This window comes from Podarcis erhardii (assembly GCF_964252035.2).
Source record: "Podarcis erhardii genome assembly, chromosome: 11".
Lineage (NCBI taxonomy): Eukaryota > Metazoa > Chordata > Lepidosauria > Squamata > Lacertidae > Podarcis > Podarcis erhardii.
In genome coordinates this window covers 8,460,140-8,476,844 of record NC_138501.1, presented here as the reverse complement: position 1 = coordinate 8,476,844, position 16,705 = coordinate 8,460,140, and the positions used below count along the sequence as shown (strand labels likewise).

The window sequence follows — 16,705 nt, the reverse complement described above, 5'->3', positions numbered from 1 at the left end:
CGTCCATTGTGTTCTGCCCCATGCGGCCTCCAGGGGAAAGCCAATGAAAAGGGGACTTGGCTATATAATGGTGAGAAGACTGCTTAGAGCTGAGAGGTGATGTCAGCCCCACAGAAGCTGAGAGAAGTGAGCTGGGGTTAATGTTATGCAACAAGCTGAATGTGCTGTCACAGGGTGTGTGAGTCCTTATTGTGTGTGCGCGATTCTGGAAGGTTGCAGCTAGCACACTTGGCTTCGTAATTTCGCCTTAAACTGATGCCAGTACTGAATTGCATGCTTTGTTATACATAGGTGGGTTTTAATAATAATAATGATGATGATGATGATGATGATAATTAGTAGCAGTGGTGGTGGTGGTGCTGTTCGAGTCTGGTGCTATTATATCATTTGCAGCAGGATTAGCACTATCCGAGACGAACTAAAGTTTCCAGTTCTCTTTAGTTTGCAAAAAGTGAACTGGATTCAGATTTATTTATTTAGTATACCACCCTTCCTATCTGAAGGTCACAGGGCAGCTCACAACATAAAAACACAAAACAAGAACACAAGATACCTAATACAGTGGTACCTCGGGTTAAGTACTTAATTCGTTCCGGAGGTCCATACATAACCCGAAACTGTTCTTAACCTGAAGCACCACTTTAGCTAATGGGGCCTCCTGCTGCTGCCGCGCTGCCGGAGCCCGATTTCTGTTCTCATCCTGAAACAAAGTTCTTAACCTGAAGCACTATTTCTGGGTTGGCGGAGTCTGTAACCTGAAGCGTATGTAACCCAAGGTACCACTGTAAAGCAAACATAAAGTGCTTGCTTCGGCAGCACATATACCACTAATATAGCAAACATAAAAGCGAACCAATGCCGCTGCCCCCGTCCCATGAACGCATTGGAAAACTAGACTCCCTTGCTTGCAGTGCTTCCGAAAAAGGATTTCCACATTGCATTTTGCATTACGCAACACACAAGCAAACGTCCTTAGATCTAGATTATTACTTTGAGAAATGGGTGCCTTGACGGAGGCAGCTCCATCCTAGGAGCTGGTGTCCAGAAAGAAATATCAAGATGGAGGGAAACTGTGAGAGGCTGCAGGTTTGGGGGTGGGGGTAGGGAGTAGGGGGGTGGGGTGGACGGCTGACCTGACCTGATTGTGTCCAACAGTGAGAGCAGTTCTGCTTCAAAGCCACTCAGAAAGAAGCTGCTTAGGCAACAACAGATGGTACAGCAAGCAGCTGGCATAGAATACTTGAAAAAAACTGTACCTTGTTCCATAATATGTTCATTCTCCTTCGTTTGCCTGGATCTTAAGTTTTCCCATGTTTTGAAGTGTGTCTTTTTAACCTAAAACTGAAGTTTTGTTTATTCTACTCAAATATTCTGCATCTTTTTTTAAAAAATACATTGTCACAAACATCTGCTTTTTTCCTAGAAGTGTCCCAATGAAAATAGCTTTGATTTTTTAAAAACAAAACAAAAACAACTACTGTTCTTAACCACTCAGGAAAACAATTACACATTCACAGAAGGGCCATTCAGAGGTTAACTGCATAGCTCAGTCTAGGGAACAGCTTATTGCTATGGGACAAAGCAGCATTTTTCCTGTTATTCCTCCAGAGGGATATATGTGTTTCTCTGTGTGAATTTCATATATGGAAGAGAGGATTAATCCTTATTTACTCTAAATTCTCCCAGTAGCTAATGAAAAGTTTTATTCGGTAGACAATTTGCGCTTGGAGGTCCCGTTTTCAAGAGCAAATGTACAAATACTATATGATACCATTATTTAAAGCATTAAAACGTGATCCTCTGTTTTCTGGACAAAGAAGTCTCATCAAGAACAAGGAGGGATTAGAACAATTTGTATTAATTCTCTCTACCACATATGAAACTTTTTTTTTTTTTTTTTTGGTCAAAATGTTAGATTTCTGCCCCTACTGTTGCACTAAAGAAATGGAATCCATGATTCATAACTGTTCCATGAGAATCATCATCGTATTATGACGCCTTTATTGCTTGTCTCAAAATGTGCCAGCATCAGACATCATACAACCCAACTGCCCCTTTATGATAACACCTGTGCCAGTCTGTTTCTCAGTGCAAAGAGATTTATCCAGTGTGTATCAGTATACTTGTAGATCAGGGACAGGGAACCCTTTTAAGCCTGAGGGCTGCATTTCCTGATGGGAAACTTTCAGGGGGGGGCACATGTCAGTGGTGGGCATGGCCCTGAAGCAAAAGATAGGGAGGGCAATGGATGTGGCTGCTGTCCTTTTCACCCTAGGCTGCATTGCAGCCATATACAAGTCAGAATTTTGGATGCCTACACATCCCCCATCAGGGATGTGAGTGGCGCTGTGGTCTAAACCACTGAGCCTCTTGGGCTTGCTAATCAGAAGGTTGGTAGTTCAAATCCCCATGACAGGGTGAGCTCCCATTGCTCTGTCCCAGCTTCTGCCAACCTAGCAGTTTGAAAGTACACCAGTGCAAGTAGATAAATAGGTACCTCTGTGGTGGGAAGGTAAACGGCATTTCCGTGCGCTCTTGCTTCTGTCACGGTGTCCTGTTGCGCCATGTCATGCTGGCCACATGACCCGGAAAGCTGTCTGTGGACAAACGGCGGCTTCCTCGGCCTGAAAAGCGAGATGAGCACCGCAACCCCATAGTCGCCTTTGACTGGACTTAACCATCCAGGGGTCCTTGACTTTTTTGCCTTTTACTATTCCCCATCATGGCAAGCAGGGGGTATAATTGCACATCAAGGACAAATTCCTCCTGGGGAAAAGCACTTGAGAAGGGATTGCAACACAGCTGGTTAGAAGTAGGGCCTTGGGAGAGTCCCAAGAGGCCTGGAAGCCTGACTGACCCACCAAGCCTGAGCCCCCCCCCCCTTCTCCACAGGAGGAAGAGCCCAGATTGAACCAGGGCCCCCCTTACTCGGAGTAGCTCTTTGCTTGTAACTGAAGTTTGAGCATAGAGCTCCTTCATGTCAGCTGGAAATGAAGTTAGCAGGTTATGCAGCCACTGTGTGCATCAGTGCTGGGAGTGGATTTCATGCAGTCCTCCCCCAGACCCACACGTTAACTTCACTGTCTGAACACCTCTCGTTCTCATCCTTTGTGTAAGCCCATCATGGCCCCAAACGACCTAGAGTCATGCTTGGGCAACAATGAACCTACCACACACATGCAGAGGTTTCTAGTTGTCACTGGGCTCTGTGTCCCACCAGGAGCCCCTTCATCTTCACTGGGGGCTTTGATACACTTTCAGTTTGCTCACAGAGAAAATGGAGAAGACTCTCCCTGCCTCCATCCTCTTTGCCTTGTGCTCAAGTCTCTTAGCATCCCCACTTTGCCTCATGTGAAATGGGTTTCTACTGGAGCAGAAAACTGGGTTAAATTGAGTGGTTAGGTATTTGGGCTGAATCTCAATCAAGCTTGCAACCCTTGGCAACTCCTTTTTCTCAAATGGGCTCTAGGACACCGTCAGTTGGGTCTTGTTGTATCTAGTTCAGCCCTCTGTAGTAACTTCCTTCCGTCTGGCATTTGTCCTTCAGAAAGTGAAAGACTGAGAGAGATTGTTAACCAATGTCTAACCCTCCACAAATTCGGCCCTCCAGGTGTTTTGAGACTACAATTCCCATCATCCCTGACCATTGGTCCTGCTAGCTAGGGATCATGGGAGTTGTAAGCCTGCCCCAAGGAAACAATGTCTAAGGATTGGCCATATCCATATATCCACATGTTTTGGATGTGCACACTCTCTAGTACTAATTTAAAACCATTGCCTAACCCTCAAAAACCCACGCCTATCCGTCTTACTCAGGCAGGCGTTGTAGATGTAACAACGGGAGAGGGGGTTGGGTAGTACTTTAACATAAAGTCTGAAACCTATGTCTACGAGCCTTTTCAAGGCAGGCGTTTTGGAGGTGTTTACTGTCTTTAATGCAACTCTGTATTAGCTCTGGAATTATTCCAGTGGCCATAAGGACATTTCCTGGATGATCTCTCTAGTCTAGAAAGAAACAGCCCAATGGCTTCACCTAAAACCAAACCGGTACCGTAAAGCTTTCTGCAGGCAGGTTTTCTGGGCTGTTAAGTTATAAGGGAATGGGTGGAAATGGGTCCAACACTCATTTAAAAACAAAATCTTACATCTATACAGTAGTACCTCGGGTTAAGTACTTAATTCGTACCGGAGGTCCGTACTTAACCTGAAACTGTTCTTAACCTGAAGCACCACTTTAGCTAATGGGGCCTTCTGCTGCTGCCGGGCCGCCGGACGATTTCTATTCTCATCCTGAAGCAAAGTTCTTAACCTGAAACACTATTTCTGGGTTAGCGGAGTCTGTAACTTGAAGCGTATGTAACCTGAAGCGTATGTAACCCAAGGTACCACTATAAAGGCATTTCATGCTTCCCATCCTCTTCCAAAAGCTACACTATGACAAGAACAGAGGCAGAGAGATGATAACATGTGACATACACCCCAGAAAGGTCTCTTTTGTGCTGTTAATGCAGCAAAAACAAGGCAGGAGGCAGCAGTTACGAGTTCCCAGTCTTGCACAGTATGTGCATTAAATGTTAGACTTTTAGGGTGGTGTTGCACTGTGCTCCACACTTATTTCAGGGCACATTAACTCCTGGAGATGGCCCTGTTTTGTTTATACCATCATAAATAATAAGATTTGTGAGGCATCTAGAAGTATGTCAGTGAAGACGATGAAGAATGGAAGAATGCCAATACAAAGGAGCAATTATTCAACACTTACCAGTAACATTTCTGGAAAAGCAATGGCAACCGGGACATTTCAAATGATTGTTAAGAGTTTAGCCCCATTCTGTGAGTCAGCTTTTTGCTACTCCTTTACGATCAAATGTAATTTACTATTGTGTGTGGTGCTTGGTGTTTTAAAACAGTTTTTATGTACCGGTGAGGTACAGAGTGTGGCCTAGGGCTTGGTAATAGGATATACAGAGCCGTTCACCTCTAGGTCACGAGTTCAAATATGCCTCAGGTAGAAATGACTAGAAGCTGCTGGCACCTGGCAGCTGTTCAAGGGTCTGAGAAATAATGCAACTTTTTCTGGGCAGGTGTCCACATCACAGTTATCGTTCTTTGTGCTCATTGTAGAGGAGAGGGTTAGCATTTAACAAACTGCCCTCCAAATACGATTGTCTATTTGCTAGAAAGGGCATTTATATGTAATTTCCACCATTATTTCAGCAGCAGGATGCCTTTGCATGAGCAGGGTCATCCAGGATGGAACATATAAAAACCGTTCTGAAAATGTTTGTTTGTTTTTTTAAAAAAAGTGTTTTTAAAAATACATTGAATTTTCTATAAGGCTCACCATCGCCATCTAGTGCCACATTGTATATTGCACTTAAAACACACTTAAAACATTTTATTTGAGCCGTATAGCCGAGTCTCAGGTTAGTTGAAGGGCAGGATTAATTGTGTGGTGTGGGATAATCGTGTATCTTTAAGCATGTATCCACACACAAAGGGGTGGGTGTGTGTGTGTGTGTTGTGAGGACAAGTGTGACAAGTGTGAAGAACTTGACACTTTCACTGACCTTTCCTCATTGTGCTCTGCTGCTTTCAGAAATTTTTGAACCTGCCTAGCACATTTCCTGTACAGGAGTTGGGCATAAACCACCAAAAAGCAGTGGGATCTAGGCCCCCACCTCTGCTTTAAATGTCCATGGGGCATGCGTGCGAAAGATGTGTGCGATCGTCCCACACATCTAGTTTGCACCTCAGTTCTGGTGGACAGACCAGCTTGTTAGTCTTCTGTATCTTGAAGGCTCTTTCCTAGATCAGAGCATTCTGAGGTAATGACTGGGTTCTCCCCCCCCCCCCCGGCTAAATTCAAAGCCTACTGATGTCATCGTAGGGGAATGGTTCTGCCAGGGAGCCTTGCAGCCAGGAGCTCCCAGGAACTAACCGAGTATGTTTTTAATGTGCATATAGAGGTTGAAAGGGTGGCTGCTGCTCTGGTCCCAGAGACAGACAGCTTGGACCCAGAACAGTTCACATGCTGTCTTTTACAGTCGTATCCTTTTGGATAAGGCACTGTGGCAAATTTTAATGGAAAGCAGTAACATTCCAACCTGCCCATTGCCAGGAATGAGACCCTCAAAATGCTATTACGATAGGCGTATAACTTATATAACCTGTCAAGATGAAGACTTGTACATTAGCAAGACACCTCGGCATGCTTGCTTAGCTTTTTCCTCTGCTGCAGCCGTGAAGATGAGAACATCTACAATGTTGTCTCAAGGAGTATCTAGTTGTTTCTCTAAATCATCTTTGCCAACCTGGTGCTCTGCAGATGTTGTAGGACTACATAGCTGGCTGGGACTAATGGGAACTGTAGCCCAACAACTTCTGGAGGGCACCTGGTTGGCAAAGCATGCTCTAAATGACCTCTACACTGGAGCCAAATCCTGACAAGATGGGAGTTGCGCTCACACTGGAAAGAACAGATGTACCCCTTGGGAATAGTCCTGGGTTCCGAGCTATCACATGAAGTCCAATGGTTTCAGTAGCTGGGAATGTTGATTCTTAGTTCTGTCTAGTTCATCAGCTATGGCTGTTCCTTGACCAAGATAACCTGGTCTGTAATCCATGCCCTGGTAATGTCGCATTTCGATCCCTGCAGTGTACTCTATGTGGGGCTTCCCTTAAAGAGGACCTTGAAGCTTTAGCTAGTACAGAATGCTGTAGCCCAGCTGCTGCACGGTATCTCAAAGTAAAGCCACACGCAACACCAACCTTTTGGGATCAGTGCTTGCTGCCAATATGCTACCAGTTTCAATTTTGAGTGCACAAATGCCTGAAGAGCTCAGTGTAATAGGGTTCGAAATACCTGATCGATCAACTCTCCTGGGATGTCCTAGCCTGGGTTTTTAGATTTTCGGAGTAGGCCCTACTGGTGGCGTGATGATAGGCATTTCCTATTGTATGCTGATGTGTAGCAGGTTTTTCCCTGTACAGGCACCTCAGTTATGGACCTCTGTCCACTTGGAGATACAATTGGCCCCTTCTTTTCACCTTTTTCTGCCAGTGAATAAGGGGCCAAGCTTTGCACTTTAAGTACACTGCCCCTGACCCCCCCCCCGACTGTTAACAGTGAAATGCAAAAGCCACACCTGCTATCTGATAGTGCTTGCATGCATCAGTGTTGCCTCAGGCGTGCACAGAAATTCCAGCCAGATTTTTAGCAGTCACCACCTCTCTTGGTCACGAAATTTAGGTCCCACTCAGAGCCGTCTTTCCCATAGGGCTTAGTGGTGTGTCGCGCCAGGGCGCCGGCCTTTCACGGGCGCCCCAGCAAGTGGGGGAGCTGCGCAGCTTTGCTGGTGGTCCCCCCTTTCCCTGCACACCCACCAGCTGTACCCTGTCAACCATATGGCTGGCAGGCGCACAGCTTCCCTCCCAAGCCTCTGCGGGGATTGCTCTCCCGCAGTGGCATGGGGGGAGGCGTTGCCCCTCCCCCAGTGGCTGGAAGTGCACAGCTTCACACACCCACTATCTGTGTTAATTTGGGGGCACTGGGCAGATATTTGCACTCGGGCGTCGCATCTTCTAAAGACGGCCCTTATCCCACTCTTTACTCATATGAGCCTTTCCCCCCCCATGTAGATGCAGTTTGTTGAGCTATTTGGGTGGGATCCTGTTCTGTATGCTTCCCAGATTAGAGGCTGGGCTGCGTGCTATATGCCTTTTGCCCCTCTCAGTTTTGGGTGCTCTACTTGTGGAACTCCCTTTATCGTAGGGAGTTCAGTATCCCACCAGATGTTGTTAGACTCCCATAATCCCTGACTATTGGTTGGAGGTTGATGGGAGCTGGAGTTCAAGAACACCTTATGAAGTGTTTCGTTCTTCCAAACTTTTGGCCATCCGGTTTGAGTCTTCAGACGTTACCTTGAACAGTGAGTGTTGTTGGTTGTGGGAGTTTTTAATTGGCTACTGCTGTTAAGTAGTTTTGTAATCTTTGCAAGTTTTGTCTAAAACTATGTCGCTACCTTGATCTCCGATAGGATCAAAAAGCAGGGTGTAAATGGGAATAATAAAATCGATGACAGTTTTATTCCATCAAGTCTTCAGTTGATAGGAAAGGCCAGGATATTATTTCCCACTTTCCTATGCAGAGAACTATAATAACTGTCACAAGTTACCTGCTTTCCTGAGAAAACGTGGCTTAAAAACAACATAAGGAGGTTGTGCTCAGCTAAATATAGACTTCCACACCATCTATTTCTCCTTATTGACATTACCTTGAGTTGTTATTGATCTGCTCCATAGTTAAGTGGGTTGTGGCCTCAGTAAAGAAGTTCAGGATGCGACCAAGTAGCTCTAGAAACGGGAAATCACCCAAGAATGTTTTAATTTATTCTTCATTTGCAATGTAAAGAAGTATTTTTTTTATTGCATTGTACATTTGTAGTTACCTTTTTTGATTTATTGCATTGTTACTAAGATCTCTTCATATAATTTATATGTCATTATTTACAACTTAAGCACACAAACACGAAAAATGCCATTGTTTTCCATCCTAGTGGAAGCAACAATAAAGAAGGGGAGGATTTTTTTAAAAGTTGAAGAAGAAAACCACTGTCATCGTGGTGTTTAACAGAATCTTTTGCAGCAGCTTTTGTTCTGGGCAGATTGTTTGCTATGTATGTTTGCATATTTGTCTGGGTGCTGTCTCTCCCTGCTCAGAGTCTACCAAACTCACCCAAGCAGACTGTCTGAATTATTTGATCCCAGACCACTAGTTTTCCATGGCATCACAAGTGTTGTGCTTAGCACTGGAGCACACAGTGCCAAACTGCCATACGTGCTTAGGCCTATCAATTCACTTATTCACCATCCATGAATATGGCGTACTCCAAGAAAGGAACTTGGCTACGTTGGCCATGCTTGTGCTAGTCTGCACTACTAAGCAAGTAGGAACAGGTTTCTATATTAATGTACCCCCATATATTAAGAGCAAAGGGATGTGGGTGGTGCTGTGGTCTAAACCACTGAGCCTAGGGCTTGCCGATCAGAAGGTTGGCGGTTCGAATCCCCGCGACAGGTGAGCTCTGGTTGCTCTGTCCCAGCTCCTGCCAACCTAGCAGTTTGAAAGCACGCCAGTGCAAGTAGATAAATAGGTACCGTTGCAACGGGAAGGTAAACGGTGTTTCCGTGCGCTCCATGCACTGCAACCCCAGAGTCACCTTTGACTGGGTGGTTGCTTAGGACAGAATCTTTTCAGCAGTGGCACCAGCATTGTGGAACTCTTTACTCCAAGGAGATTGGCTCTTCATATCATCCTTCTTGGTCTTTTGGAACCAGGCAGTGTCTGTAACCCAAGGTACCACCGTATTATAAATATAATACGGTGGTACCTTGGGTTACAGACACTTCAGGTTACAGATGCTTCAGGTTACAGACTCCACTAACCCAGAAACAGTACCTCGGGTTAAGAACTTTATCTCAGAATGAGAACAGAAATCGTGCAGCGGCAGCGGGAGGCCCCATTAGCTAAAGTGGTACCTCAGGTTAAGAACAGTTTCAGCTTAAGAACGGACCTCCGGAACGAATTAAGTACTTAACCCAAGGTACCACTGTAATTAAATAGCAGAAAATGTATGGAGCATACAAATTACAGTCGTACCTCGGGTTAAGAACTTAATTCGTTCCGGAGGTCCGTTCTTAACCTGAAACTGTTCTTAACCTGAAGCACCACTTTAGCTAATGGGGCCTCCTGCTGCTGCCGCACCACCAGAGCACAATTTCTGTAGTCATCCTGAAGCAAAGTTCTTCACCCGAGGTACTATTTCTGGGTTAGCGGAGTCTGTAACCTGAAGCGTCTGTAACCCGAGGTACCACTGTAATGATGAACTTTTCCAGACATTATACTTAACAATGTTATACTGACAGTAAGAGCTGTTTGACAGTGGAACGGACTCCCATTGGAGGTTGTGGACTCTCCTTGGAGGTTTTTAAGCAGAAGTTGGGTGGCCATCTGTCATGGATACTTTAGCTTAGGTTCCTGCATTGCAGGGGGTTAGACTTCATGACCCTCCGGATCCCTTCCAACTGTACAACTCTTCAATAGCTGTTTTAATTGTGAATCTTCATAATAGTTTGTGAATAGCTTTTAGGAACGACGAAAGAAAAGGATAGAAATATGTGTACAGGTTCGCTTGTCTTCCTGGGGTGATCAGAGTGTGTTAGACATGTGAGGCTGATGTGTCAGTCTGGGTGTATATTGATGTTAAAGGCGTCACATAAAGTGGCATTTTCTTGTGGAGAGGTCTTTTGTTCTTTGAAAAACTGGAGCAGAGTTTTGGGGAAAACAGTTTGGAAAAATTATCAAGCAGATGTCTGTGTGAGAGTACATTATAAGGTCTTTACACTTTAAGGATTAAAAGAAAAAAACTACAGGAAAGACAGCATTCACACATAGTTCTTTCATTCTTGTGTATTTTTTTGCAGGGTGGGTTATTACTTCTGATCCATTTATATAAACTTTTTAAAGAACTGTGAACAATTACATTGCAATTAAATACAATTAATTGTATTAAATGTAATTTTAAATACATTACAGCTTTTAAGCTCAAAAACAATCCACTATGCGTATATATAAATATACATATATATACACACATATATATATATATATGCTACTAAAATATACAATGTTACGTAGTTGACGAAATTCATTTTCATGGGAATAAAATGCTTTTAAACCCATCTAGTTATCTGTCACTATTCACTCACTGGGTTTATGGAGACAGGAAAGAGCACAGCTTTTCCTGCTGACTATGATGTAATTCTGATTAGCTAAATTTGCCTTGTTAAGTGAGATTAATATAGTTTGACAGCACCTTGAGTAAGGAGCAATAATTTCTGTTGATACTAAACAGTTGGTCACTTTCAGTAGAGATGAGGAATGCTGTCTTTTGTCCTGCACAAGACTGGACCTCTTGGCTGAAATTAGTGTTAAATTCCATCAGTTCCAAAAAATAAAATAAGGTATAGATTTGGGGATGGAATGGCAGAGCATGTATTGTTCCTATGGGGATGTAGAGATTTGTTGTCATGTGAACTGTAGGTTGGAATATCAAAATTCCACCGGTGTCTTTGTAAGCTGAATTAAAGCTTCAGAACTGATGTCCATGTAAACTTTGTTACAATAAGCATAAATTACCTAGCAGTGAAGGCGAGGGGCTTATTTGCAAACACATTCTTTTGAGATGAAAATTTCAAACCGGAGGTGAAAACCAATTATCCAATGTTTGGATATTCTGCAGTTTCCTTTGCTGTTCGGCTGCATCACATGCCATTCTAGAGACGATGGAGAGATAGTTTTGCATGAGGTGGGGATGGAACAGTCCTAGTGCATCTTTGGATCATGGTGCTCAGTTCTCGAGATACAAGCAGTTGTGACTGTTATTAAATTTGTCATTTTATTTTTAGTTTCCTTTTGTTTTCTTCCTCTATGGCTGCAATCTGCCTTCTGGAAGGAGGTACAGGGTTATAAAGACTAGTCACGAAGAGTCGGACACGACTAAACAACAACAAGCCCCCTAAGAAACAGTTTCTAACCAAATGCGATTTTGGTTTTAAACACAGTGTAAGGTAGTCTCTGTGGGAGTATATTGTATTTAATTATGGGGTATCAGAGTTTTTGGGGATCTAACCAGGCTAACCAGGGGGGCTAACCAGGCTGGGTTAGCAGGCTTGTTGGTTTTTGAATGTCTGATGTAGATTTTTTTCAATTTCGTTGTTCTGTATGGGACGATGACAATAAAGATTATCATATCATAATCCTGTATACCTGGGAGTAAGCCCCACTGAAAACCATGAGACTTCTGAGTAGAGCTGTATAGGATTGTACAGTCTCTGACTTCATTTTAGCTTCCTTTAGACCAGTGTTTCCCAACCTTGGGCCTCCAGCTGTTTTTGAACTACAATTCCCATCATCCCTGACCACTGGTCTTGCTAGCTAGGGATGATGGGAGTTGTAGTCCAAAAACAGCTGGAGGCCCAAGGTTGGGAAACACTGCTTTAGACCTTTAGGCTGCATAAATGTGTCTCCTTGTTAGGTTTCTTGACTTTTTAAAGATAAAATTTGCCTTGGAATCCAAATTCTGGTACATCCTAGCTCACTGTAGCGATTCTAGACACTTGGAATTGATCGCTTAAGTGTAGCTGACTCTGTTCCTCTGAAACTGCACCGTTATGTGACCCTAACTTAACAGTATTTTTATGTTTTAACTAGCAGCAGCAAGACATACTAATGCTCATTTACTCTTTCCCTCCTACCTCCTTTTTATGGAAGATAAACATTTCCCCTTCTGCCATTGCCAAATTATTTAGGAGAAGAGTGTAAATTGAAGTCATTTATCTTGAAATGTGCCATTGCAGCAGACTGTTTATACAAGTGCAAGAAATTGTAACAGAGAAATATTTGGTCTGGTCTGCAAGGAAAAGGTTCCTTTTTTCCCTTTTGTTAATAAACTTTCTACGTGTGGAAATTTTGGTGTGATACTGAAAGACCGTGTGTCTAGCAGGAATCAACCTAACACACACCTCCGTTTGTGAAGTAAGAACAATTAATTGATTAATTTTTTTATATAAAGGGATATTTCTGTCTTTTTGCTGCACTGTAGATGAAATTAGCTCTCTTTAAAATTGCTTCAGTTCTTAACTGGCTACAGAACATTCCATGCATATGGGAAAGTTTATTGGTGGCCTGTGAGCTCTTAGAATGTGAATCCAGAGCAAGTTATTGTTGGCTGATCCCAGGTTGTAAATATTTGTCTGTCAGTTGGTGGACGAGTGAGTCGGGAGTTAAGTTACACGCGCCAGAAGATTGGAGAAGAGGCCATGTTTAATCCCCAACTCATGATTCAGACACCACAAGAGGACTGCGCTAATGTGCTAACAGCAGAGGCACTCCGACAGCACCTTGATTCTGCACTTCAAGCCAGCAGGGTACACGTGTATATGTACAACAGGTAAGGTGGAATGGAGAGAAAAGGCTATGTTATATTAACTTCCCGGAACTAAGAGTAGCTTGGGACCTGACAAGGAGGTGCAGGAGTGCCGTGGTCCCACTTTGAATTCTCCTGCTGTTAACACGTGAAGACGAATTCATGCAGAGGAGATAACACAAGCTTCAGATGTGCATCTCTGCTGCGCAACTATCCCCTTCCGGCAATGCAGTGGGAGTACAGTAAATGGGATTGCAGCAGACTTGCACATCTGCTTTTCAATATTTACAACCCTCCCACCAACTCATGTTCCTGGAGGGCCACTTTGAAGGAAGCAAGCGGAAATGTGCCGGTGCCTTCAGCCTCACAGTGGCTGTCTGTCTAATTCTTTTAGCCACAGATGCCTCTTTCTTGGTTCCTATTTAGCATCTCAGTTGGCAATGGGGGAAAGGGGATAGGTAGCCCCTCGAGAATTAGTTTTCACCCTGGAATCTCCAGGTGTTGACCTTAGTTTAAAATGTCTGAAGTTACTCTGAACAAGGTGTTTCAGAAAATAATCGTTCATGCCTTTATGGTACTCATACAGATTTGGTATTGATATAAATGAAAACAGAACTTCCCTCTTGTTTATTTTTTTTTTTTCATTTGTTGGTATGCTGACATATATAAATATTGCCTTATGAAAATCTGTGATGCTAAACAAAGTTTTTAGTTAAGGTTAATAGCACAGGTTTGGACCTAATCTTGAGGCATTTACAGTCTGTCATATTTCAAAGTCAGAAGCTGTTTTCGATACAGCATAGATAAATGTGCAGCATAAATTTTGCCTGACGCACTAATGGGTTTCCAAGTAGCAAAAAGTCCTTAGTGTTCACCAATTGGTAACATAATAGTCACTCCAAACAATTTGTCTACAGTACAGTATTCCAGGTTTTGCTTTTCAAAAGTCTTTAAGTTGGTGTCTGATAAACGAGAGAGGGTTGTGTGTGCAGTCAGTTTCATTGTTTCCAAAGGGTGAAGGAAATGCATTGATTGAACAACCAAGTCAACACCATATGCCACTATAATCTTTCAGGATTTTAGCTCCATAGAGGTTAACTAATATAATTCAAATTGTAGCATGCCAGAAGAGTGACAGGGTGTGTCATGGCAAAAATGATGCCTGCAAAATAAACCTCCAAATGAGCAAAACAACATCATTATTATTATTATTATTATTATTATTATTATTATTAATAGCCTGCCCATCTGGCTGGGTTTTCCCAGCCACTCTGGTTGGCTCCCAGCAGAATAGTAAAAACACAATAAAACATCAGACATTAAAAACTTCCCTAAACAGAGTTGCCTTCAGATGTCTTCTAAAAGTCATGTAGTTGTTTATTTCCTTGACATCTGAAGAGAGGGTGTTCCACAGGCAGGGCGCCACTATCGAGAGGGCCCTGTGCCTGGTTCCCTGTAACCTCACTTCTCGCAGGGAGGGAACCAGCAGAAAACCCTTGGAGCTGGACCTCAGTGTCTGGGCTGAGCGATGGGGATGGCAGGGCAATCATACCACATTGAACAGAATACTTGATTGCAGACACATCCGGAAAGAGGGTTCCCAACCATTCCTGCACAATTCAAGCCCTGTTTACAAAGTAGCATTCTCTGTAACAAACAAAAACTGCCCTGTTTTGATGATTGCACAACAGGCCCCTTATTCAGTAGTTAAAAGTGCTTCATCTGTGCTTTACAGTTCCTCTAAAGGTGTACCACCTACATGGGGGACATTGAAAAAATAAATGTGTGTATTTATGGTTTTGATGTGATTTGTTCTTAATTTTTTACAGACAATGGAAATTGGAACACTTATGCCATAAATCAGGGGAACCGATCACAGAAGGTTACATGGACAAGGTACACATAATACGTTGTATTCTGCACACGCTTTCCTCTGTAAATAATAATTTTGCATTGAACTCTTTATCGTTTCTTAATTTGGCGTGTGCTTTTTTTCTAACTTTGACAGATCATAGAACATCTTTACCCTTGTTTAATTATCACACCTTTGGACTGTTTCTGGGAGGGTGCAAAGTTACAGTCGGGGACTGCATATCTACCGTAAGTGTTGTTTTCTACAATATAAACCGGCTTGGGCTGCATGGTAGCCTCTCACGTTATTAGGATTTGTTCTTATGCTGCACCGGCAACAAAACAAAATATCAGAAGTTGGATATATGTGACTTTGACGAGGCTTTTGTCTTAATAATGGAGGTGGAGTCACACAAGACAAACAGCGTGTTCAGACAAGACTCTCCATCTGCAGGAATGTAGCTGCATAGGAGAAGTCACATAAGACCCGGGTACAGCTGCAGTGGTTTCACGAAAGTTTCACATCCATGATCCTGGATCAGATGTTGCTTCCTCCAGGCATTCAGCTGCCGCCTCATGATTGAGCCATTCCACAAAGACCATGGACCAGCTTATAAATAGCATCTCAACAGACAAATTTTTATTTGCAACCTTTAGTCTTCCTCTTTAACAACCGATTTAGCATTGACACTGATGTGATTGAGCTTTGAACTTTATCGAGGGTTGTTTTCCAGGGTTGTTTTCTGCAGTCATTTTGAAGATCTGTGTGCCCTGTGTCTTAAGGTGCATGCCGTGGAAAGGAAACAAGTATGCAAATTTCTGGAAAATCGGTCTCCTGGTAGATGTCCTGAGTTTTTGCAGTGCTTCTTCTCAGACGAAGTGTGCTGTCACATTTCAGCTTTTCACACATTTTAGCACAAAAATCTTCTAAAAGCCAACAACCTTGAAAACAACCACTAATCTTTTTTCCCATGCAAGAAAGGAAAGGAAAGGAAAATAAGAGAGAGCAGCTCTGTCTTTGTGGGGCAAGGCCAGGAATACTTTCTAAAGCGTTGTGGAAATGGTTTCACAACACTTTCACCATCCTGAAAACCAATGCCTGTGAATGCAGTGAATCTGAATCTGTTTTCAAGCTACTTCCATCATACTTTTAGAACGCATGTCCCAGCAGCAACAAAGGTTATTTTGAGGGAAATAAGCTTTGTGCCCTCCTTGCTTTTAATTCTAACGTAGAATAGTACCGATGGCCTGACAGTTCTCTTTGGCTGAAAGTATGTGAATTGTCGCCTTAAATTAAAAATAATAATCTCAGGAAGAAACTAATCCTTTGTTTATCTGATTGTTCAGTGCCACAAGGTATCCCTTTTGGAAGATTGTTATATGTAACGTAATGTGTCCATCAAAGAGTTAATTTTTAATCAGTTTAGACATTTTTGGTTAATTATGCAAGACTTAGCTTTTGTGTTATTGTCTTTGCCCTGGTTTGCATGTCTCTGTAAAAGCAATTTGCAATGGCCATCTCTTAACCTTCAGTGTAGAGAGTTGTTTTTTTAGATGGGGGAATAAGGGGGTTTGTGTTTTCTGGTTGGGAGAATTTGAATAATGACTTAAGCCTGGTTAAGCAGATACAGTAGTTTGAACCGCAAAATAAGGCAGCCAAAAGCCTTTATAGTCTATCAACATCATGAAATCAAAACTGGAGGTAGGAGAAATAGAAAGACAGTCATGATGGTGGCAGCAGCTAGTGCTCAGGCATTTTTGAGTCGATGGCTAAGTTAACAAGCGTTTGAAGGAACACAGTAACTATTAAGTATAAAAAAGCGAGAACCTTATTGATTACATATGAAACGTGTATTCAGAGGCAA

At 42.9% G+C, this 16,705-nt stretch overlaps 2 protein-coding genes across 8 annotated transcripts in view; both read left to right on the top strand.

Annotated features, from left to right (window-relative positions):
- FANCC (FA complementation group C) overlaps positions 1-16,705 on the top strand; it is a 196,702-nt gene that overhangs the window by 25,606 nt on the left and 154,391 nt on the right. The window lies entirely within an intron of this gene.
- Positions 1-16,705, top strand: part of PTCH1 (patched 1) — a 110,213-nt gene that overhangs the window by 38,728 nt on the left and 54,780 nt on the right. For all 3 annotated transcript variants that reach the window (XM_081880923.1, XM_081880922.1, XM_081880924.1), the window contains 3 exons: positions 12,824-13,013; positions 14,819-14,885; positions 14,998-15,089. In XM_081880923.1, coding sequence (XP_081737049.1) covers positions 12,824-13,013; positions 14,819-14,885; positions 14,998-15,089 — 349 coding nt within the window. The remainder of the gene's footprint in view (positions 1-12,823; positions 13,014-14,818; positions 14,886-14,997; positions 15,090-16,705) is intronic.